We start from the raw sequence: 26,197 nt of genomic DNA, 5'->3' as shown, positions 1-26,197 counted from the left end.
TCTACGGCACCCAAGACCACAGTTAGTTTTTTGTTTAAATACTAGGTAACTCTGCGATTTTAAACTCAGTGTGTGAGTAAACCAGAATCTATCCCATATTTTACATATAAAATGATGCTCGATTTACGAGAATTTGGTACTCGTGGCATTTCCACAGAATGTAACTATCACATATAGTGAGATTTACCTGTGTATGCTATTATCTGCATGTTATGTGTAAATGTCATCAGATTATATGAAGAAGATGGCAGGGTATGCTGGCAGAATATTATGCGAGTATTATGCTAGTTCTAGCATTATTTCACCTTGAAATCGTGGATAGCAGACATGAGTTGCTGACTATGTAATCAACTGATCAACTGGGGAGGCTACTGTTAAATTGTTGCAGAGTAGCCACTGCAAAATTTAAATGCCTGCTGCCAATACTGATATAAGGGGCAGACTATGATACATCAACACTTCATCAGAAGATGGAAAGAATATTGTGCTCATACGGTGACTGTAATCAGCGGGAAACCCAAAAGTTTTTACTGCTGTTGTTATTTCTCGTCTTTCGACTCTCCTCCCCCAACACACCAAAATATATTAAAAAAAAATCCATCATTATTACTTTCATCATTTTATATTTGTTTGATTATTTACATGACTTGTGCTTGTTTTATATTTTTAGTTTCTAATGGTTTTTTTCTTCTTTTTTTCTGCTCCAAATGTCTCCTGCTGGACTCTAAATCGAATTAATTACTAATTTGTCTCATGTCATCCATTCCTTTCCATTACTTTCCTTCTATGCAGTGAACACTTGTTAACAGATTTTTACATTGGAATACCCACCGCTTAAGTGGGTGAGAACATGAATTGATGCACAAGAGCTGTCCATGTTGGGGTCTGTGAAGACCCTGTTTACTGATTCATTTTTTCTGATAATTACTCCACTTGTTGATGATGGGTTGTTTCATCATTAATATTATTTATAGTCGGTTGGGTGATATTCATTGAGCATAGTGGGTTGAGATGCAACTATTAATTAGTTTATTACATCCTTTGTTGGAAAGTGTTATTGAATTATAGTAACAAAATCATATCATAGAATTTGAATAGAACTTCAGCTTACATAACTGCTTCAATATTGGATGCAAATTACTGTTGAGTAGTCTCCTGACATGCGAACAAAAAATTCCTTTGGCTCTCTTTCGAATACTTCCTTTGACATAATGTTCATGTCCGTTTACCTCTGTATACTCCATTTTAATGACAAGCACAGGCTCGCAAACAAGCATGTTGTTTCACCTCATAGACATTGCTTTTGTTCTCATATCGAACTAGATGCAGCAGTGGTGAACCTCGCAGGTCCCAGTTGTTGAGCACATTCTACAACATGGCTCAGGTAGAGTTTAGTGTCTGCTACAACATTTAGCCATTTGCACCCTTTTCCAGTACTAATTTCCCTCAACTTTAGAGATGAAAATTTGCTCTCCAACATATCCTCACGCCCACCACCCTCCTATACTTAGTCTCCATTAACCCAGACAAGTACAGTGATGGCTGCAGTCATCATAGCAGTTCTGTTTATTGCACTGCAGTGACAGGAACAGCGTCACATCACTGTAGGGAAATCACGTGTTTCGTCTGGAGCTTGTTGTTTTCTGTGGCCACAACAGTAGATGGCTCCAGTTATATATATGTATTTTTGGCTATGGGGAAGCTAGACTTAACACAACAAATCACGCTGACGTGAGAAACATGTTGGTCCACCAACAAAATGTGCTCCAGACCATTCAAAACTAAATGAGAAGCAAACTCCTATAGAGCTGAAACAATGACTTCTGATTCAGACAAGAACACAAGCTGGTTCCCTGTACAGCACATGTAATGAAGGTGCATCCTTTTGTCACAGAGAAGGCGTTGTGCTGTACAAGAATACATTCACAGGCACAACAGTGGGTTCTTTGGTTTGCTCTAGGAGGAGATTAAGTAGAATTATAACAAGTAGAATGTTAGTTCACTTCATTATAATATAGATATGAATGAAAACAATCAGTTTTTGAAAATTTAATGTAAGTCATGCATTCTTTCCATGTCATCCTGTCTGGTAAGTCTCCCCTGACGCAGGGTTCTGGGCAACTTTGCCGAACTCTGTCCCTTTTCCTAACCTCACCAGTCTTTCCCCTTTACCCCTCTTCCTTCCCCTTCAACCATTCAGCCAGTAAATGGAGCCACAGGCTCTGAAAGCTTGCAAATTTGAATACCTTTAATATGTGTGTTCTCCTGCCACCCTTGGTGAGTAAAAATAGCTATGAGGATTTACTTAACATTGTACAATCCATTTCCACAGGAATGTTTTGAGAATTTACAGCTATCCCCAAATATTAAAGTATCACGTCATACAAACAAATTTACAAGGTTCCACACTTGAAGAATAACTGAAATGTTCACTCAAAGTTCGGTACACTGGTGGCCTATCTAAGATGATGCTGTTATTTTGGTCGTTGAGTGCGAACTGGGGTGAACGTCCCTCTGCTCAGCCGTAAGTAGATGAGCCATTGCGGTGCCATGGAGTAGCTCTAAGAGGTGTGGCTCTGCTGGCATTTCTCATTCATCAGTGCAGCATGCAGTGACTATACTCTCATGTGGTTTGAGCATGAGGAGCTAACCTTTCTTTGGCACCCAGCTCTTTGCTCAGCACCACATTTCTGTACCCCAAACCTCCAAGCTGTCTTCGTGTAGGGTGAATGCGTGTGATGACAGTGGAGGGGAAGACCACATGTGGATGCAGGTGAGGAGAGGCAGAGAGAGTAACTGTAGCTGATGGCAGATCCCTGCCTACACACCAGTATCTAACCTTTGACTGACCACAATGCCAACTGAAAAGCCAATCAGAGGATGAACACCTGCTTGTAGAGAGACAGACACCTTGGTTGGTTTAACATCAAAGTTATCTTCGGAGGCAGCATGATGACTTGGGAGTCACGTCCATGGGTGTCAGTTCAGGCTGCAGGACATGTTCCGACAGCAGTGACATCAATGGTGGTGGCAGCTTGGTGTCAACCTCCATGGGCACCACAATGGATGGTGCTGGCTGAGACTGGCAGAGAGATGAAAGATACAGCTGGTGTGGACCCTAGCTATGTGTTGGGTCTGTGGACAATCAATCTGCAGCAGAATCATTGACATTCACAGAAGTGCACCGCTGCTGGTTTTGGTGGTGGTGCTGCAGCCCAGTAGAACCTTGAATGACAAAAGAACAATGTCTGATGGCTTAGGTGATGACTCCATGCTCCAAACACTGTTTCCTTCCAGAAAATTTGCAGAAGACTTCATATAGTGGGTGAAACTTTGCACTGACCAGATGGAAAGAATTGTTTCATGGCGGCCACAGAAGGTGCAACAGGGTACAGAGTCTGTGATTGTGTGAGGATTCTACCGGTGATTTCCTGTCACATGTCAAGGCGAGGTAAGAGGACAGAAAAATCTTTAAAGCTTGCTCCATGTAACTTTTGAATGTTCGGATGAACTGTTCAGCTTTACTGGTAGACCGAGAGTGGAAAGGTGCTATGGTCACATGTTGTATGCCACTGGTGGTGCAAAACTGTTGGATTTTTGCTGATGTGTATTGTGGTCCAATGTCTGAGACAGTGACCTCGGGAAGAGCATCAACACAGAAACATCCCCCAGGGGGCTTGCTGCTCTTTGGTGGGTTCGTGCTTGGCTACAATGGGGCCCCAGCCTTTGCAACATATTTTCCCTTTCATGCTACATGTCTGTCTTCTTGCTGTTCTTTTTCCTTTCCCATGGGGACCATGTTCGGGCTATTTTTGGAAATGTATTCTGCATTTTTGGCGGTCAATAACAGAATACTCTACACTGTTTTTACTCCTTCTTTCTTTCTTCGTTCGCCTTCTCCTATCCTTTCTCTGCTTCAGCATTTGAGGTTCTTCTTTATCTTCATCCTCCCTGTGTGCTTCTGAAGGCCAGCCCACGCGTCTGACACATAACAGGTGACTGGGCAACGTGTAATTCCAGCCCCGGGCTGAGAGGTAAGGTTGGCACATGCCCCCTGGTAGAGGTCAGGCCTAGGGAGGGTGATTGCCTGAGCTGCTACCTTCCCAAATTTGCTGATGGTCTCTCTGTCAGGTGTTCGGGAGCTGTGACCTGAGGTCTGAACAATCACCTAAGGTGAGTGTGCCCCCTTTTGAAACGGATACCCAGTAGGAAGGAGCACGCCATCGGAGACACTGGGAAATATGGGGGATTTTCTCGCAGTGAGCTAATCATCTTCACAGTTAATGGCTGCGAAATGTAAGTGGTATGAAGCTATTGATTCAAAGACCCTCCCAGCTGCACCATGGTTCCTCATGGTTTCACATACTGAAGATGATTGGTCTTTCACTATGGTAAATCCATTTATTATTCAGAAAGGTGTTGATGCAGTTGCTGGCCATGTAAAATCCTGCTCTCGTTTACGCAATGGCACTTTGCTTTTGGAGACTACTTCTGATTCTCAAGCACAACAACTGCTTGCAGCTTCACTCCTCCACAGTATCCTGTTCGTATTGAGGCCCATCAAACGCTGAATTCTTCCCATGGTGTTATGTACAGTAGGCTGCTCAGTGGTCTGATGGAAGCGAAAATCCAAATGTACCTTTCTGATAAGGGTGTCATTGCAGTCCATTGGGTGATGAAAAAAGTAGACGCTTCCTGAGTGCCCAAACTCAGTCTCTTTCTCACTTTTAATAGAGTAGTTCCTCTGTCAGAGACCAAAGCAGGTTATGAAGTTATCGCAGTCAGGTTGTATATTCCAAACCCAATGCCTTGCTACCAGTGTCATCATTAGAACCACACTTGAGAGTCCTGTTGGCACCCAGCCAAATGTGTAACCTTTGGTAAGGATGCTCGCGAGGGCAACTGTCCGCCGCCTCCTCCCCACTGCATCAACTGCAGTGGCAACCATGCCACCTCCTCCCATGATAGTCCCATATATCTTAATGTGCAGGCTATCCAGAAGATCCAGATGAAGGAAAAAGTGCCATATTCGGTTGCTTGCAAGTTGTTGGCTAGTCAGAAACCTTGCATTGTACTGTCTGGCACCTACATTACTGTTCTTGCAGCATCTTGTTCCACGAAAGAGATGGGGATGCAGACATGCGACCTCAAATTTAGCACTGCGTTTGTGAAATCGCTCAACATCATGGTAGCATCCCCATCTCCTCCTCCAGTTGTGCAACATGCCTCCAAACTTTTGACTCACAAGGCGAAGTCGCCATCTACACAACTGACAGCAAGAAAGGATAGAAGGAATACTCCGATTAAGACTTCCTACTTTCCTCCAGCCAACCAACATGTGAGTATTCCTCTGCCAACCGGAAAGGCTCCAAGAAGTCAAACGAAGGCAAATGGTCTTCTCCTTCACTGACTCAAAGATCCTCTTCAATGATGTTGCCACGTGATACCCTTGCCCGGCCAACCTCCATGTCGCCAGTGTGCACCACCAACGATTTTTCTGCCCTAGACTCTGCAGGCCAACAGAAGAATGCCGACGCTTCTGTAGACCGCATGGAGCAGGATGCCTCTGTGGCCTGTAGCAGTGAGTCTTCTAAGACAGGCATTCAGCAGCCACTGAGGTGACATCCCTTCATGTTTTCCTTGTCATGACTCCTCCAGTGGAATGTTCATGGTCTTCAATCCAACAAAGAGGATTTATGGTTGCCCTTAGAATCACAGCATCCACTTGTTTCTGTCGTCAGAAAACAAAATTGTTTCCTCACAACCACTTCAAGCTCTTGCATTTCTTCCCAGTTTGTTTTGACCCCCCCCCCCCCCCCCACCCTGCCGAGGACGGCATTCCATCTCATGGTCCTCATATGGGATGATGTTTGTAGTCAATCCATCTCCCTCACTACCCACCTTCAACACCTTCAAGCTGTTGCAGTTTACCTTTTCCTTCCCCTCTTGACCTTTTCCCTTTGTACTGTTTACAACCCTCCATCATTTGATGTCACCAGGACAGACTTCCTTGAGCTTATTAGGCAGCTCCCTCATCCCTTTCTGCAGCTCGGTGACTTTAATGTGCACTATCTCCCAGAATCTGTCCAAAAGATGCCCTCTTGGCTGACCTTCTCAGTCAACTTAACCTCTTCTGCCTTAACACAGAAGCACCCACTTTCCTTTCAGAATCCATGCACATCTATTTCCATTCAGAGCTATCCTTCTGCATTGCCCAGCTTGCCCATCATCTCAAGTGATTCGTTCTCTCTGACACATACTTGAGTGACCATTTCCCGTGTGCTATCCAGTTGCTGTCATGTACCCCATCTATGTACACACCCAAAAGACAGCTTACTGAGGCTGACTGGAGGCTTTACTCCTCCTGGCTATGTTTGGCAAACATTTCCCCAGTTACAATGACCAGGTAGAATATCTTACAAACATTATCTTTACTGTCGTAAAACATTCCATTCCTCACACTTCCTCTTTACCACACCATGTCCCAGTTCCTTGGTGGACTGAGGCTTGCTACGACACAATTTGAGTGCCGAGACGTGCTCTGCACATTCCCAACCATCATCCTACGATGGCAAACTGCATTCATTCTAAACAGTTCCATGCACAGTGTCATCGCATTCTTCAGGATAGCAGAAAAGCTTGCTGGATTTCATTCACTGGTTCTTTTAACAGTTCCACTCCCTCTTCCATCGTGTGGACCAACCTCCGATGGCTCTCTGGGACCGATATACAGTCCCCAATTTCCGGCCTGACAGTAGCAGATGATGTCATTGTGGGCTCTATTGCTATCTCCAAAATCTTGTGCTGTCATTTTGTGGAAATTTTGAGCTCCTCCCACTGTCATCCTACCTTCCTTCATCGGAAATGAGCGGGGGAGGTTCGGGTGATACCTTCTCAGAATTGTGAGTTCTACAGTGTCACCTTTACTGTGAGGGAACTAGATCATGCTCTCACTTCATCCTGATCCTACGCTACAGGGCATTGCAGCACCTTTGTCTTGCAGACAGGCAATTTCTGCTTCATGTGTACAGCTGCGTCTGGGCGGAGGGCACATTTCCCAGACGCTGGTGTGAAGCCACTGTCATACCTACACCTAAGCGAAGTAAGGACAAACACCTCCCTTCCAGCTACCACCGCATTTCTTTTACCAGCTGTGTTTGCAAGGTGATGGAACGTATGATTCACGCCCGACTAGCACGGTGGCTCAAGTCTTGCAATTTACTAACTACTGTACAGTGTGGATTTTTATGGTGCCATTCTGAAGTTGACCATCTTGTCACTTTAGCCGCCCATATCGTGAGTGGTTTTCTGCGGAAATCCCAGATGTGGGGTTTTTCAATTTGGAGAAAGTCTACGACACCTGCTGGAAGACTGATATCCTCCGTACTCTTTACATGTGGGGCTTCCCAGGCCGCATGCCTCGTTTCCTTCAGGAATTTTTAAAAGACCGAATCTTCACTGTATGTGTGGGTTCTGCCTTGTTGGACACCTTTATCCAGTAAAACGGTGCACCTCATGCTTCTGTCCTGAGCATTGTCCTTTTTGCTATCGCCATTAACTGTACAAGGACTTGTCTTAGCTGGGCATCTCTGGCTCCCTTCTTGCCATCTGTTGCAGTTCTCCATGGACTTGTCTCATTGAGCAGCGTCTCCAGCGATGTCTCGATTGTCTTTACTCATGGAGCATCAATAGTGGCTTTCGTTTTTCCACTGACAAAACCATTTGTTTGAATTTCTGGTGGCACAATTGGTTTCTTCAACTGTCTTTACATCTTGGGCCTGTTGTTTTACCATTTGTTGAAACTATGAATTTCCTGGGGCTCCTACTTGATAGGAAATTTTCTTGGTCCTACCATGTGTCTTACCTGGCAGTCCGCTGTATGCAGTCCCCCAATGTCCTAAGTGTCCTCAATGGTACTCTCTGGGGTGGAGATTGAACCGCCCTCCACCATTTGTACCAGTCCCTTGTCCGTTTGAAACTAGACTACGGGTGCTTCCTTTATCATCTGCACATCCTTCCCCCTTACCCCCTCTCAATACTATCCACCATTGTGGCATCCATTTGGACACTGGCACCTTTTACACTAGCCCGGTTGAGAGTCTATGTGCAGAAGCTGCTGAACTACCAGTGTCCTACCGCCGTAACTTTCTCCCCAGTGATATGCGTGCCGTTTGTCTGCCATGCATGGCCACCCATCCTATGCCTTCTTCTTTGATACTCCTTTGATCGTCAGTATGGGGCGCATCCCTCTTCTTTGTTACTTCCTGGAGTTCGCTTTCTGCTCTTGCTCCAGCAGCTTAACTTCACACAACCTGCAACTTTCCGGTGGGTGTAAACCCTGTAGGGTCGGCTTCATGCTGCGGCCCATGTTCACCTTGGCCTTCATTCGCTTCCTAAGAACACTACTCCAGCCTCGCTCTGTGGCCTTCAGTTTCATGACCTTCGCACGGAACTTCACAATAGTACCATTGTGCACACTGATGACTCTCGGACTAACCATGTGTGCCTTTGTCATTGCCACTGATGTTTTTCAGTATTGGCTTCCGGAACACTGCTCAGTATTGACAGCAGAACTCTTTGCCCTATATTAGGCCACACAGTACATCCAGTGACACAGGCTTTTCAGTTGCATCATCTACTCCAACTTTCTCAGTATCCTTTGAAGCCTCTGTGTTCTGTACATCGTCCCATTAGTGCAACAGGTCCAGGAAATCTATCACTTGCTCACTCTTGATGGAGCCATTGTGATGTTTTATGTGAGCTCCTGGTCACATCAGTCTGACAGGAAATGAGGCCACTGCCACTGCTGCCAAGGCTGCAGTCCTCGTACCTCAGCCTGCTAACTCTTAAATTCCCTCCGATGATATCTGTGTTGCAGTGTGTCAGTAGGTGGTGTCACTTTGGCATCACCACTTGTCCTCCCTCCATGGGAACAAGCTCCAGGTTATTAAGCCTCTCCCTGTGGCTTGGACAACCTCCTCTCAGCCCTCACACTGTTAGGAGATCATTTTAGCTAGGTTGCATATCGGGCACTGTCGTTTTAGCCATCTCCGTTTGTTAACTAGTGCTCCCCCACCATTTTGTACTCACTGCGCTCAACCTTTGACGGTCTGCCTTTTCCTGATGGAATGCCCTTTTTTTTAACCACTTACACTCTCGTTTAAGTTTGCCGTCTGAATTATCAGCCGTTGTAGCGAACAACACGCGGGCTGTCGACCGCATTTTACTTTTTATCCGTCATAGCAATATGGCGAAGACCATTTAATTTTTAATTCATGACCTCCGTTTCTCTATCGCATACTTTATAGACCTTTCTCCACTTCCCTGTTGTAGCTGCCTTCTCTTCCATCAACATGCTGTCATGTTTAACTCCTCTCTTTGTCCTTGTGTTCTAGTTCTGATGTGGGTGTATATGAACCTAGTTGTTTTTGTGCTCTAAAAGAAAACAAACTAACACAGAAACAGGAGACAAAGCTTATACTGTACTTAACTTAGTGGTGGACCTCAAGGAGTCAACAAAAGGAAAGCATCTACCACCAACAACCATCGCTTGGTCCAGAACTGAATGGACCCATGAAATCAATATGAATGCATCAACATGGTGTGGACAGATGTGGCCTCTCAAAAAAGCATTGTGGTGGAGCTGATTGATGTTCCACAGAAACATTGTAAAGAGAGGTCATTTCCTCAATTAGTGTGTCCATGTTCTGCCAAGTACAATGATGTCTGGCAAGTTGCTTCAAGCAAACTGTGCTCCAATGACCTCGGTGCAATAAATACAGAACTTCCTGCTGTAAGGAGTGAGGAATGACAAGACATGCATTGTCGTTCCTCTGTATGCAATAGCAGATCTGTATGCAACACCTGGTCACGTGGTTACCAACTGACAATGCGAAAAATAGCAGGGAGATTTCTTTAAAACTGCATGGCCAGTCATGGTGCACATATTGCATATCAACCTGAAGTCCTGCATCAGAGAGGCAGTTGCTGCATCAGCACACCGAAAATTGAGAGGAATGTTTTGAAAACATTCAAAATCCTGATAGATGATTTGAAATCGTGAGTCATCAGGTGAATGAAATGCTGTTTCTGTACCGATCAGTAACCAAACAGCAATTCAATGTTCAAATGGTGAGCAGTGGTCCTGTACAATGTCTCATACTGAAAACTAGACAATATCAGAACCCAGCATTGCAATTTTTGCACTGACCGGGGTGGGATACCCTTGGCAGGATTAATCGAAGCCATCAAAAGCCGATGATCTGTAAGGGAATAAAACTTGCAATTGGACAGATATTGTTGGAACTTCATAACACCACAGATAATAGCAAGCACCTCTTTTTCAAGCTGACTGTAGTTATACTGTGCTTAGGTAAGTGCTTGTGAGGCAAAAGCAATAGGTCTATCAAAGAATCAATTTTATAGGACGACATGGTTCTGATCCCTTAAGAAGATGCTTCCGCAGCTAAAATGACAGGCTTAACTGGTTAAAAATGAATCGAACATCATTGTTAAGGCTTTCATAGCCACTTGTTGGCGAATTTCCTGTGGGTGTCTGTTGGCCAATGTTTGTTTGATAATTTTTCCCTGACCTTTCACAGCACAAATGACTGGTACTGTCAAAGCTTCACCCTCCATTTCTGGTGGTGGACAGGAGCCTAGCTCGCAGCCTCAGATTATATGTAACTGGTGCACCAATGTCCAAGGTCTTTCCTGTGACCAAGCGAGGTTGCACAGTGGTTAGCATACTGGATTCGCATTCAGGAGAATGATGGTTCAATCTCGCGTCCGGCCATCCTGATTTAGGTTTTCTGTGATTTCCCTAAATCGCTCCAGGCAAGTGCCCGGATGGCTTGGAAGGGCACGGCTGACTTCCTTCCCTGCCCTAATCTGATGACCTCACTGTTCCTGACACTTCTTTTTCCAATGTGTCACTTCTCTGAGTGTTTGATTCCTTGACACTTCTTATGTAACTGGTAGGGTGCCCGTTGCTCCCCAGCAACCTTTCTAGGTGTTATGTCTTGTGTTTTAGGTGGTGCAGCTCACATATTTATCTTGCTCACATTATGAGTGTGTTAACCATGCCTATTTTCTGGCTCAGGTTGTGATTTGACAGTTTGTTTAGGTATCGGTACGTGTGTGTCGGTTTTTGATACACACTGTGTTGCATGTTTTGACCATTCCTCATGTCCAGCACATCTAGAAAGGGTACCTGATGGTTCTTTTCTACCTTCGTAGTAAGTTTTATGTTGGCACGGAGACTGCTCAGGTGCCTTAGGAAGTCACCAAGCTGATCCTCACCATGGCTCCACACAAATGACGGTATCCTCAGTGTGTGTTTACCACACCTCAGGTTTACAAACATTTTCTTCTCTAGCTTGATGCAGTGGTAGAGTATGTTTTGCATGCTGATTTGGGTGATGCTGTCAGTCTTCTCCATGTCATCTCGATGTATGCTGCTACTTAGTTGATAGAAAATGCCCAAAAGATCATCATCTGTTCTTGCCAAATATCTACATGTTGCACAAATTCTTGGTGATGGTGATTAGGTGCTTGTATTTTAAGAACATTGATGGTCTTTCAGCTTTCTGTCGCAGTGCAAGATGAAAGGCCCACACCAAAGTTCTTGAAATTTAAGTGCCTAATCACCACCACCAAAGTACATCGTATCTGTGTCAGAATGAAACGAACTTTTCTTCATGAGTGAATTCATGCAACATGGAGATACATGACAAGAATGGATGAGAATCTCTTGGATATTTTCTATCAGTTAAGTAGCAGCATGGATTGAGACGATTGGGACAAGATTGATAGCATCACTCACTGGAGAATACAGAAGTTACTCGACCACTGTTTGGAGCTACAAAAGAAATAGTTTGCAAAATGCAGGTAGCAGATTGACAAGGCAATTCCCAACATATCAGTCACAGTGGTCAACCAGATTTGTTACTGGTAGGTTCAAACAAAACACATAAGTGTTACAGAGATGCTTTCGGAACAAAAATAGGAATCTCTGAATGGAAGGAGCCTTTCCTTTCAAGAAAAACTGTTGAGAAATTTAGGAAACCGGCATTTGAAGCTGACTGCCACACAATTCTGCTGCTGCCGACATAAATTGCACATAGGGTCACAAAGATAAGATGCGAATAATTATGGGCTCGTACAGGGGCATAAAGACTGTCATTTAGACTGTCATTTTTCCCTCACTCTATTTGTGAGTGGAACAGGAAAGGAAATGACTAGTAGCGATATAGGGTATCCTCTGCCTCGGACCGTATGGTGGCTTGTGGAATATCAGTGTAGATGAAGATCACAACTGACCAAAGAAGAACAATCTGTTGTTCAGGAAGAAGATGATTTTGCTGTTATCCTGAGAACTGTACCTATGGAGGATATCATAGCTAATACTGAAGTGGCCATTTGGACCGTTCCATGTGAAAGAGCTGAGGAAATACCCACTGAAACAGCCAGGATACTGGGCTCAGCAAAGTCACCAGCTTGCAACCTGAAGACAGAAGATTTCAAGTCATCAAGAGTCTTAAATGCCAATGAGAGTATATTGATACTGTCTCCTGATAAGGAAAATGTTACTGTCATCTTGAAGACCATAAAGAGTATGGACATATTAGATCCAATTGTGCACGAAAAACTAAGTGTAGATCTAATGCAGTGCATCAAACAGAATAAAAATCAATTAATCAATGTATCTTCTCTCTCCTGACAGACAACAGAGAATCCTGTGCAACGCAGATGCCCTACCACCTTGACTTTATGGATTACCAAAGATCCACAAGAATACATATGTTTTTGGATAGGGTCCTCCTTTAGCAAAACACAATTTTGTTTTTTAACCTAAACATGTTTCACTGCAGTTGCAGCATCTTCAGTGGGCTTTTATTTTGTTGTTGTTGTGGTCTTCAGTCCAGAGACTGGTTTGATGCAGCTCTCCGTGCTACTCCATCCTGTGCATGTTTCTTCATCTCCCAGTACCTACTGCAACCTACATCCTTCTGAATCTGCTTAGTGTATTCATCTCTTGGTCTCCATCTACGATTTTTACCCTCCACGCTGTTCTCCAGTACTAAACTAGTGATCCCTTGATGCCTCAGAACATGTCGTACCAACCAATCCCTTCTTCTGGTCAAGCTGAGCCACAAATTTCTCTTCTCCCCAATTCTATGCAGTACCACCTCATTAGTTATGTGATCTAACCATCTAATCTTCAGCATTCCTCTGTAGCACCACATTTCGAAAGCTTCTATTCTCTTCTTGTCTAAACTATTTATCGTCCATGTTTCACTTCCATACATGGCTACACTCCATACAAATACTTTCAGAAACGACTTCCCGACACTTAAATCTATACTCGATGTTAACAAATTTCTCTTCTTCAGAAACCCTTTCCTTGCCATTGCCAGTCTACGTTTTATATCCCCTCTACTTTGGCCATCATCAGTTATTTTCCTCCCCAAATAGCAAAACTCATCTACTACTTTAAGTGTCTCATTTCCTAATCTAATTCCCTCAGCATCAGCAGACTTAATTCGACTACATTCCATTATCCTCGTTTTGCTTTTGTTGATGTTCATCTTATATCCTCCTTTCAAGACACTGTCCATTCCATTCAGCTGCTCTTTCAAGTCCTTTGCTGTCTCTGACAGAATTACAATGTCATCGGCAAACCTCAAAGTTTTATTTCCTCTCCATGGATTTTAATACCTACTGCTTCCCTTTCATGCCCCTCGACTCTTATAATTGCAATCTGGTTGCTGTACAAATTGTAAATAGCCTTTTGTTCCTTGTATTTTACCCTGCCAACTTCAGAATTTGAAAGAGAGTATTTCAGTCAACATTGTCAAAAGCTTTCTCTAAGTCTACAAATGCTAGAAACATAGGTTTACCTTTCCTTAATCTATCTTCTAAGATCAGTATTGCCTCACGTGTTGCAAAATTTCTACGGAATCCAATATGATCTTCCCCGAGGTCGGCTTCTACTAGTTTTTCCATTCGTCTGTAAAGGATTCGCATTAGTATTTTGCATCCGAGACTTATTAAACTGATAGTTCAGTAATCTTCACACCTGTCAACACCTGCTATCTTTGGGATTGGAATTATTACATTCTTCTTTAAGTCTGAGGGTATTTTTCCTGTCTCATACATCTTGCTCACCAGATGGTAGAGTTTTGTCAGGACTGGCTCTCCCAAGGCTGTCAGTAGTTCTAATGGAATGTTGTCTACTCCCGGGGCCTTGTTTCGACTTAGGTCTTTCAGTGCTCTGTCAAACTCTTCACGGAGTATCATATGTCCCATTTCATCTTCATCTACATCCTCTTCCATTTCCATAATATTGTCCTCAAGTACATCGCCTTGTATAGACCCTCTATATACTCCTTCCACCGTTCTGCTTTCCCTTCTTTGCTTAGAACTGGATTTCCATCTGAGTTCTTGATATTCATACAAGTGGTTATCTTTTCTCCAAAGGTCTCCTTAATTTTCCTGTAGGCAGTATCTATCTTACCCCCAGTGAGATACGTCTCTACATCCTTTCATTTGTCCTGTAGCCATCCCTACTTAGCCATTTTGCACTTCCTCTCGATCCCATTTTTGGCTGCTTCATTTACTGCATGTTTATATTTTCTCCTTTCATCAATTAAATTTAATATTTCTTCTGTTACCCAAGGATTTCTACTAGCCCTCGTCTTTTTACCTACATGATCCTCTGCTGCCTTCACTATTTCATCCCTCAAAGCTACCCATTCTTCTTCTACTGTGTTTCTTTCCCCCATACCTGTCAATCGTTCCCTTCTGCTCTCCCTGAAACTCTCTACAACCTCTGGTTCTGTCAGTTTATCCAGGTCCCATCTCTTTAAATTCCCACCTTTTTGTAGTTTCTTCATTTTCAATCTACAGTTCATAACCAATAGATTGTGGTCAGAGTCCACATCTGCACCTGGAAATGTCTTACAATTTAAAACCTGGTTCCTAAATCTGTGTCTTACCATTATATAATCTATCTGAAACCTTCTAGTATCTCCAGGCCTCTTCCATGTATACAATCCTCTTTCATGATTCTTGAACCAAGTGTTAGCTATGATTAAGTTATTCTCTGTGCAAAATGCTACCAGGCGGCTCCTCTTTCATTTCTTACCCCCATTCCATATTCACCTACTACGTTTCTTTCTCTTCCTTTTCCTACTATCGAATTCCAGTCACAAATGACTATTAAATTTTTGTCTCCCTTCAGTATCTGAATAATTTCTTTTATCTCATCATACATTTCATCAATCTCGTCGTTATCTGCAGAGCTAGTTGGCATATAAACTTGTACTACTGTGGTAGGCATGGGCTTTGTGTCTATCTTGGCCACAAAAATGCGTTCACTATGCTGATTGTAGTAGCTTACCCGCACTCCTATCTTTTTGTTCATTATTAAACCTACTCCAGCATTACCCCTATTTGATTTTGTATTTATAACCGTGTATTCACCTGACCTGAAGTCTTATTCCTCCTGCCACCGAACTTCACTAATTTCCACTATATCTAACTTTAAGGATCCATTTCCCTTTTTAAATTTTCTAACCCATCTGCTCGTTTAAGGGATTCGACATTCCACGCTCTGATCCGTAGAACGCCAGTTTTCTTTCTCCTGATAATGACGTCCTCTTGAGTAGCCCCCGCCCGGAGATCCGAATGGGGGACTATTTTACCTCGGGAATATTTTACGCAAGAGGACACCATCATCATTTAACCATACAGTAATGCTGCATGCCCTCGGGAAAAATTACAGCTGTAGTTTCCCCTTGCTTTCAGCCATTCAAAGCACCAGCACAGCAAGACCGTTTCGGTTAGTGTTACAAGGCTAGATCAGTCAATCATCCTGACTGTTGCCCCTGCAACTACTGAAAAGGATACTGCCCTCTACAGGAACCACACGTTTGTCTGGTCTCTCAACAGATACCCCTCTGTTTTCTCTGTTTTGGTTGAACCTACGGTATGGCTATCTGTACCACTGAGACTCACAAGCCTCCCCACCGACGACAAGGGGGTGGTCTTTTATTTTATGGTTGTTCAACATAAAGAATGTCCTTTACTGTCTGTATAGTTATAAATATTTGTTCTTAAATCGTAATTACAGATATTTGAAAAAACACACAGAATTAAGAATACATACCTTTTTACCACATGGTGTGGTTTTCCTGATGTTTTTACAGTGACTGTTTTGTTTCACAGTTTGTCGTCTGCAACCACTTACACTTTAAAGTAGACAAATTATTTAAGCCAAAGTTACGATTTGAAAATTGTTATGGCTATGCCTGAAATTAATTAATTCTGCCTCTCTCTCTCTCTGTGTGTGTGTGTGTGTGTGTGTGTGTGTGTGTGTGTGTGTGTGTGTGTGTGTGTGTGTGTGTGTGTGTGTCTGTGTGTGTCTATTTACATAATGTTTCACTTACATTTCTTTTTGATCTTCATCACTGTCAAACACTACATATTGAGCTGTCACTGACACTGTTTCACTGTTTACCAGCTGTAAAAACAAACATGGCGGACAGTTGAACAGTTGAAGGTGTTTGTGGAGGTTGTTCTGAATGTTTCAGAGGTGTCTGTGCATTTTGTGTGTGTGGGGGGGGGGGGGGGGGAGAAGGTCTGAGGATTTTTCATTATTATTATTTTTACCATCATATTGACCAACTAGGATTACGTTAACAAGCTCAGTTCCTCTTCTTCCTTTGTTGTTGTTTCCTATTTTTCCAGTACTCCCTCATTTTCTACCCAAATTTCGTATTTTATTTATAAAATACTTTTTTTTCTCTTACTTCTGATTCTTTGCTGTTGTTTCTTTCTAGATCTTTCCTTACTTCTGTAATCCATGCTGTTGTCAATTTCTTCTTCCAGAAATATAAGAGTATTTGTTTTGTTAGTCTATTTCCATCCATTTCATATAGATGCCTGAAAACCATTAATCTTCATTTGGCCATTACTTTAGATATTTTCTCTATATTTTTGTAGATCTCCTCATTACTTCTTGTATTCCAACCATCTGCAGTTTTTATTGCGCCCATTATTTTTCTAATAATCCTTCTTTCCATTACCTCTCGTCTGTCCATCTTATAGTTCATCGTTAGGCATTCAGATCCATATAACCATTCTGGTCATACAGCTGTGGTGTAGTGTTTTAGTTTTGTTTTTTGAGATTTGCGTTTCTTGTTGTGGATATTTTTGGGCAAACCATATGCTCTTTCCATTTTATTAATTTTTTACATCCATTGCAGATTTTTCTAGTCCTGTCTGTCATAGTCTCTCCAAGACATTTAAATTTATCTACTCGCTCTATTTTACCTATCTGTGTTTCTAGGAATTTTGGTGCATTTTTATATTTGTCGTGAATTTTGTTTTTTCAGCTGAAATCTTGAGACCAGTTATGAATAACTGCATCTGTCAGGTTTTCTGAAAGTATTGCAAAATCCTCCACCAAAGCCAAGCAGTTTATCTTAATTCCATTTGTTTTCCTTCCCAGAGTTATTGGTTAAATTTTGTGACTCTTTAGCTCCGAATTCCAGATCCTTACAATTTTTTCTAGAACACAATTAAACAGCAAAGGTGATAAACCATCACCTTGTCTAACACTAGTCTTTATTTCAAATGGCTGAGAGGGTGATAGCTCTATAGGTTGGTCTTGTGTAATGATTGTTTTCCTTCCACTATGGCTTTTTCTATCTGATAATTTTCTTCAATTATTGGTTTTTGTGACGGGCTGTTGCATTTCACTATCAGCATGCGTGACAGTGGTGCTCCAAGGAAAAGCTGCACACCTGTATTGGAAGAGACCATACTGAATCGCTTTGAAGAGGACCCGTTATCGAGTACACAAGCAATTGCATGTGTTTCTTTGGTTATTAATGGGTGGAATTGTAAAACAAGTGATATATTCTCTTCCTAGCCAATTCTGCAGAGACCACCTTTTTCCATACCATATCGCTCCACCTAATTACCAATGTTCTTCTGTAACGCTATATCTCAAATGCTTTGATTCTCTTCCGTTCTGGTTTTCCCACAGTCCACATCTCACTGCCAAACAATGCTCTGCTCCAAATGTACATTATCAGAAATTTCTTCTTCAAGTTAAGGCCTATCTTTGATACTAGTAGACTTTTCTTTGCCAGGAACGCCCTTTCTGCCCATGGTAATCTACTTTTTACATCATCCTTGTTCCATCCATTATGGATTATTTTGCTGCCTAGATAGCAGAATTCCTTAACTTCAACTATTTTGTGATTGGCAGTTTTGATCTTAAGTTTCTCGCTGTTTTCATTTTTGCTACTTCTCATTACTTTTGTCGTTTTTGATTTGCTGTCATTCCACATTCTGCACTCATTAGACTCTTGTACTTCATCACTTTTACTGAGGATAGCAATGCCATGAGGAAATCTTATCATTGATATCATTTCACCTTGAATTTTAACCCCACTCTTGAACCTTTCTTTTATTTCCATCATTGTGTCCTCAATGTATAGATTGAACAGCAAGAGTGGAAGACTACGTTCCTGTCCTACACTCTTTTTAATCCAAGCACTCTGTTTCCTCTTGGTTCTTGTACATTTTGCGTATTACCCATCTTTCCCAATAGCTAACACCTATTATTCTCAGTATCTTGCACCATGCACCATTTCACATTGTTGAACGCTTTTTCCAGGTTGACAACTCCTATGTACATGTGTTGATTTTTCTTCAACCTTGTTTCCAATATCAGTCACAATGTCATAACTGCCTCTCTGATGTGTTTACCTTTCCTAAATCCAAACTGATCATCATTGAACAGATCATCAATTTTCTCTTCCATTCTTTTCTGTATTATTCTTGTTAACAACTTGGATACATGAGCTGTTAAGCTGATTGTGCAATAGTCTTGCACTTGTCAGCTCTTACAGTCTTCTTTTCCAAACGTCTGATGGTATATTGGCAGTCTCATACATTTTACACACCACATGAATAGTCGTTTTTTTGCCACTTCCCTCAATGATTTTTGAAATTCTGATGGAATGTTATTAATATCCTCTGCCTTATTTGATCTTAAGCCTTCCATATCTCTCTTAAATTCTGATAGTAATACAGGATCCCCTATCTCTTCCTTATCAATTACTATTTCTTCTTTTATCACATCATCAGAGTTCTCCCCCTCATAGAAGCCTTTAGTGTACTCCTTCCACCTATTCACTCTCTCCTTGTCTTTGACAGTGGAATTCCCATTGCACTCTTAATGTTACCACCCTTGGTTTTAATTTCACCAAAGGTTGTTTCAATTTTTCTGTATGCTGAGTTGGTTCTCTTGACAATCATTTCTTCTTCGATGTCTTCACATTTTTCATGTAGCCATTTCACTTAGCTTCCCTGCACTTCCTCTTTATTTCATTCCTAAGTGACTTGTATTTCTGTGTTCTTGAATTTCCTTGATAATTTTTTTGTTTCCTTCTTTCATCGATCAGCTGAAGGATTTCTTCTCCATGGTTTCTTTGCAGTTACGTTCTTAGTAACTATGTCTTTCTTTCCAACTTTTGTAATTGCCCTTTTCAGAGATGTCCATTCCTCTTCAACCGAACAGCCCACTGAGCTGTTTGTCATCACAGTATCTGTAGCCTCAGAAAACTTCAAGTGTATCTCTTCATCCTTAGCGCTTCCGTATCCCATTTCTTTGCACAGTATTTCTTCCTGAGTAGTCTCTTAAACTTCAGCCTGCTCTTCATCGTTATTAAATTCTGATCTGAGACTATATCTGCTCCTGGGTATTGCTTACAATCCAATATCTGATTTTGGTATCTCTGCCTGACCACGATGTTCTCTTAACTGAAATCTTCCTCAAACTCCCAGTCTTTTCTGAACATGCCATCTCCTCTCGTGATTATTGAACAGGGTATTTGCTATTACTAGCTGAAATTTATTGCAGAACTCGAGTAGCCTTTTATCCCCTCTCATTCCTAATACTGCCCATGTTCTCCCATAACCCTTTCGTCTACTGGTTCCCCTACAATTGCATTCCTAGCCCACATTACTATTAGTGTGTCATCTCTCTTTACGTGCTGAATTACCGTTTCAGTATTCTCATATGCTTTCTCTCTCTCTTCATTTTCTTCTTGCGATAGTGGCATGTATACTTGCTCTATTGTTGTCAGTGTTGGTTTGCTGTCGTGTCAGATGAGAACAGCTCTATCACTGAACTGTTTGCAGTAGCCAACTCTGCCCTGTCTTCCTTTTCCCAACAAGTACGATTCCTGTTATACCATTTCTTGCTGCTGTCAGTAAGTTACAAATAACCTTATTTGGAATGATCACATAGATAATGTTGTCGGTAGAGCAAACCAAAGACTGCAATTCATTGGCAGAACATGTAAAAGGTGCAACAGGTCTACTAAAGAGACTGCTTACACCACATTTGTCCCTATTCTGGAGTACTGCAGTGCGGTGTGGGATCCGCATCAGGTCGGACTGACGTATGTCATCAAAAAAGTTAAAAGAAGGGCAGCTCATTTTTTTTATCGCGCAACAGGGGAGATAGTGCCACAGACACGATACATGAATTGGAGTGGCAGTCGTTAAAACAAAGACGTTTCTCGTTTGCAACGAGATCTTCTCATGAATTTCAATCACCAGTTTTCTCCTACAGTTGCGAAAACATTCTGTTGGCACCCAACTACATAAGGAGAAATGATCATCAGATAAAGTAAGAGAAATCAGGGCTTGCGCATAAAAATTTAAGTGTTTGTTTTTCCCTCGTGCCGTTTGAGAGTGGAAAGGTAGAGAGACAGCTTGAAGGTATTTCATTGAACCTTCTGCCAGGCACTTTAATGTGAATAGCAGAGTTATCACATAAATGTAGATGTAGATACTCAACTGACTGTAAATCCTTGTCTTCTTTCCATTTCACTTCACTGACCGTCCACTGTATCTAGATTGACTCTTAGCATTTCTGTTTTCAGATTTTCTAGCTTCCATACTACATTCAGACTTCATACATTTCACGCCTCGGCTAGTAGAAAGTTATCTTTTCATTGTTTATTCAGTCTCTTTCTCATGGTCACCTCCCTGCTGGCAGCTGCCTCTCAGAAGTCGGGGAATCTTTTGCCAGTGGAGAGATCATCATGATCCTTTTCACTTACAGGTCTCAAGGCCTGTAGATACACATTATGTCTTTAATGTAGTGGTTTCCATTGCCTTCTGCAGCCTCATGCCGTTGATCACTGCTGATTCTTCAGCCTGTTAGGAGCAGTTTCCTACCACAAGGACAAAAGAGTGCTCTGAACCTCTGTCCACTCCTCCACCCTATTTGACAATGCTGTTGGCAGAATGAAGTTGACTTAGGCCAGAAGTCTTCTGCTGCAATTCCTGTCGATTTTTATTCAAAATTTAAACAATGTTCAAACCCAGGACCAAAGACATTTTGATTACTAATCAAAGACACTAACCCTAGACAACAAGTGCAAAGAAAATATTCTTGGAAAAAACACATTGTACGAGTAACAAGTGGTGTAGGCTGTAGGTGTAGTTGTAGAAACGTTTTCTGGACACTAAAAATTCTTACTACTACTTCTCAATTTATATTTTGCCTTATGTGGTTCATCAGTAAAAATACTAAGTTGTGTAAAAGGAATAGTGCGTATCGTGAATACAGTATGATTTCTACAATGATTGTAAAAATCTGACAATGGTGCAGAAGGGTGTGCAGTACACTAACACACAAGTTTATAATGCTCCCCCTCCAAATATTAAATGTAAGTTTGATAACAAGTCCGCATTTAGTAAGCCTCTGAGAAAATTTCTTCTGGAAATGTCATTTAGTTGAATTTCGTAGCCACAGCGAAAAAAAACCTTCTAGGACTATAAAATATATGTATGATGTAATATAATTTAATATCCCACAATTATGTAGATACTCATGCAACATACAAATTTCTGTTCTGTGCAAGTGTAGCTTTTGTCTTTTTTGTAACATTACTGCGAATGCGCTGCTTTGTTTAGAAAGATAACACAAATTTTCATGAAACAAAATTAATTTGCACACACTAGCTTACTACAGATGCATCAGCAGAGCAAGGGGGGGAAAAACCAAATAAATGAATAAAATAAAAAATGAGGATTTTTGGCTGTCTTACTCAGACAGCTGCAGTTTGACATCCAGTTTAGATAGAAATCATTGGTTCTCATTCTGTCCTCTTAGCACCTTTGGATTGATGCAAACCCAGTGATGACTTCTAATGAAGAACTAAAATATATTTTTGTAGTGCAGTTGGTGACTTTGAACATACAAGTGCATGTTATTTTATGTTTGAAACCATGTAAAATTCAGTATACAATTTGTGATAAATTTGGCTTTGCATGGAAATATAGTAGCTGTGTTTTTGTATGCTGCCCCAATAACTATTAAAATACTTCATTTTCACTTTACAGGAAAACATAGACACACTTGGAAGAGAAATTGCACGATTAACATCTCAGAAGAATGCTGTTTCTACCTCGTAGGTGACATGAAAAGCAGAGAAGTCAACTGGTACCTAAAGTACAGTGTTGCTATGAACACAAAAGCTTTTGGAAAATGTACATAATTTTCCAATCTATCATTTCTTATCATATGGTATTTCACAGATGTGCAGTCCAGTGCAGTCAGTCTCTGGTCTAAAGTCAATTCTAAATGTAATTTGCTGTTCTTGGGGGCAGTCTTTGTAATCAAAATTAGTTCAGATTAAATAGTTGTAGTGGACACTTCAAAGATCTACACATAAGTGTATTGCTTGCTGAAGAATTGTGATGTAAAATCCATTTTAAGAGTCATGTTGTTAGCAGTATTCCTATATGCCTACTAAGCAAGATTTGTTCATTATATTTTATTTAATGGCTGCTTTTAAAAGTATATGTATGTTAGCTGCAAGTGTTGAATGTGTGAACATGTATCCAAAGTTGTGATACACAAAAAATGATGGAAGTTAGAATAATTTCCCTAGAAAAGGTGCTAAGACACTGCATTGAATGCAGTTAAATATATGTACAAGTACTCCGTTGTGATACTGAGTGATTATTAGTAATTGGTTGTGGGGTACAGCTGCAGATAATGAGATTTGTACCTCAAATTACTGCTTTTTATATTGTCTTATTGCATTTTATTTTAGGAGAATTTATTTATTGTGTATATGAAAAAATAGTCATAGTGACACATATGGAACAGGTTTTACTTATGTGACTACTTAGATCAACACTTTACATTCTCAGTTGTAAATAATTTTGTGTTCTGTGTTTGTGATAGAATGATTTACTGGCATACATAAAAAACATGAATAGTCTTGTATGTGGTACTCTCATATACAATAGTCTCATAATTACAATCAGTTTGTAGATTCAGCTCTCAGTTTCAAATGCCAGTTTCAAGTGTTTAAAATACAAGAATGTCTTTTTGCACACCCATTATTTTAGTAACTTCTAAGAGGATACCAAGGACTGAGACAAGAGATATTTGGTTCATGGGGAATGAGAAATTACTTTTGAGGATCTGCATACACTTGTTACTTACTAATATCCACCACATGATTTTGCTTTCTTCAAACTGACACTGCGTATTTAGCAGAGCAGGATGCAAGTACATTTTGAAAGGGCATCAGCTACCTACTCATGCCCCTTGTTAGGTCAAATGTCTTCCTGTCCTCTACCATGAATCTTCTTTTTTCTTGCTACCTACTTGATTAAGCCACTGAATCCAGAAGTAATCATTCCATTAAAATGATTTTATAAGGTAAAGAAATCACTGTCATCATTGTTTTTACTGACCCTCAACCACCCATCTAGCATAAAAAGAAACACGCTGCCTTTCAAGGAAGCTTCAGTTCTGATTGCAGTACTAGTATGTATTAAACTTTGTTATAATGGAGTGCAGTCCTCTTGTATCTTCTGAAGATGATCCACTACATAAAGATACCACAGCAAATAAAAACTCAAAACTGAACTAGCTCCATTTTTAAGTTCAGTTTACTACAGAAAGTCAGATATATTTTGTCTGGTCATGGCATATCATTCCCTGGCAGGGAAATCAACTTTTCTTAGACCTTTGCCTATAAACTCCACAAAAATATTATCTTGTTATTCATTTGTAAAAATCAGTTGTAAAATAAATGCTTAGTTCTTCATAACAGGCCTCATGGTAGAGATGTGATACAGTTTTTATTGAAGGGAAACTAGTACTGAAGATACTTTAACTTAATTTGTAAACTAAGTTTATTTTTGCATTTAAATACTTGCAAAATCTTTTGCAGAAACAACCACCAATAAAAGTTCTTCATGCATAACCACAAGATAAATATTATTAATTAAATCTATAATTTGAATATGATTTTACCACCAAATCATTTAAAAAACCATTTAGAACACATTAGGTGTAAATTAAACCTTTAAAATCTTAAATCCATGGGCTTGACCATTTATTTAAAAAGAGGGTATTATAAATAAATTTAAATGGTGTATTTACTGGATGGTACAAAATTGAGAGCAGCAGACCTGGGATTACTTCTAGTAAAAGGAAGAAGAAAAGGTAGGCATTACCTGTAGGAAAAGTATCCAGGGCTCCACATTATGAGACAAATAACAGACAGGGTAAAGATATTAATTTATTGATTACTTTATATATGAAGAGTGAGGTAGGTAATAAATATTGCTTTTAACAAACCTGATTACTTTCTTTGAATGAATTTTGAAGTGTGTTGTAGATTGCATCTTCAGTGAAAAACAAAGAAGAAAACATTGTAATAAAATGCAAAGAAAAGTGATTAATAATCATTTTTATAAGTGTCTCAAAAGAATGGGAACCACTAAGGCAAGAACAAACAAATCTCAAATACAGAAATACTGATTACACCTGTGTTGCATATGTTTATTGTCAAAAGGTAACTTGCTATTTATTATCTCTCATTTAATATTTTGTTTCCAGTTTGTCAAAATTACTGTTGAAAGACAGTTGTGTGTCAGTTTCATTGATGTTAAATTCTGAAGAAGTAAAATTTTTAACAGTCCATATCTCATCTAAAAATAGCCTGTTGCTGAAGTTATATTTCTGTTATATAACTGTCACAGCACTTAAAATACAGTTTTACTTATGAGGTCAGCAAATGGAATGAAATGACCATCATCTATGATACAGTTTTTTTATGTTGGTTTACTCAGTTTATTTATTTAATGTGTCCTTTATACCTATGTTATGACCTGGTGCATTATTCACAGCAAAAGTGTTAAATATCTTACAGTGAATAAAAATGTGGCCATGTGATTATATATAGATTGATTTATATCTAAAAACAAAGATTATGTGACTTACCCAACGAAAGTGGTGGCAGGTCGATACACACAAACCAACACAAACATACACACAAAATTCAAGCTTTCGCAACCAACGGTTGCTTCATCAGGAAAGAGGGAAGGAGAGGGAAAGACGAAAGGATGTGGGTTTTAAGGGAGAGGGTAAGGAGTCATTCCAATCCTGGGAGCGGAAAGACTTACCTTAGGGGGAAAAAAGGACAGGTATATACGAGCGCGCGCGCACACACACACACACACACACATATCCATCCGCACATACACAGACACAAGCAGACATTTGTGTCTGTGTATGTGCGGATGGATATGTGTGTGTGTGCGAGTATATGCCTGTCCTTTTTCCCCCCCTAAGGTAAGTCTTTCCGCTCCCGGGATTGGAATGACTCCTTACCCTCTCCCTTAAAACCCACATCCTTTCGTCTTTCCCTCTCCTTCCCTCTTTCCTGATGAAGCAACCGTTGGTTGCGAAAGCTTGAATTTTGTGTGTTTGTTTGTGTGTCTATCGACCTGCCAGCGCTTCGTTGGCTAAGTCACATCATCTTTGTTTTTAGATATGTTTTTCCCCACGTGGAATGTTTCCCTCTATTACATTCATATATAGATTGATTTATTGATGTACATAAGTCAACCAAATTCAAATAAAAACCAATGTGCCCTCATAACATAAAATTTGGTCATGCTTATGTAAACTATTTCTTGGTGGTCAGCTGACATGTATATTAAGATTACAGCTTCTGAATGTGTTGTTTGATGTCTAATGTGAATTAAGTTTGTATGAATTTTAATAATAGTATTTTCTCAGTGTTGTGTTTGATATATAAGGACTAGTGCTCTAAAGTCTATAACAGAAAGGAAT

The 26,197-nt window shown here is 40.7% G+C and overlaps 1 protein-coding gene across 1 annotated transcript in view; it reads left to right on the top strand.

The window, feature by feature from the left end:
* The window catches only part of LOC126416059 (coiled-coil domain-containing protein 186-like), a 197,924-nt gene extending 172,543 nt beyond the window's left edge, over nucleotides 1-25,381 (top strand). Inside the window, exon 13 of the mRNA XM_050083534.1 lies at nucleotides 22,438-25,381. Within this exon, the coding sequence (XP_049939491.1) occupies nucleotides 22,438-22,509 (72 nt within the window). The 3' untranslated portion in view covers nucleotides 22,510-25,381. The remainder of the gene's footprint in view (nucleotides 1-22,437) is intronic.
* The last annotated feature ends 816 nt before the right edge of the window (nucleotides 25,382-26,197 follow it).

The sequence above is a fragment of the Schistocerca serialis genome, chromosome 8 (assembly GCF_023864345.2).
Source record: "Schistocerca serialis cubense isolate TAMUIC-IGC-003099 chromosome 8, iqSchSeri2.2, whole genome shotgun sequence".
NCBI classification, from domain to species: domain Eukaryota; kingdom Metazoa; phylum Arthropoda; class Insecta; order Orthoptera; family Acrididae; genus Schistocerca; species Schistocerca serialis.
This window is presented reverse-complemented; position numbering and strand designations above follow the sequence as displayed.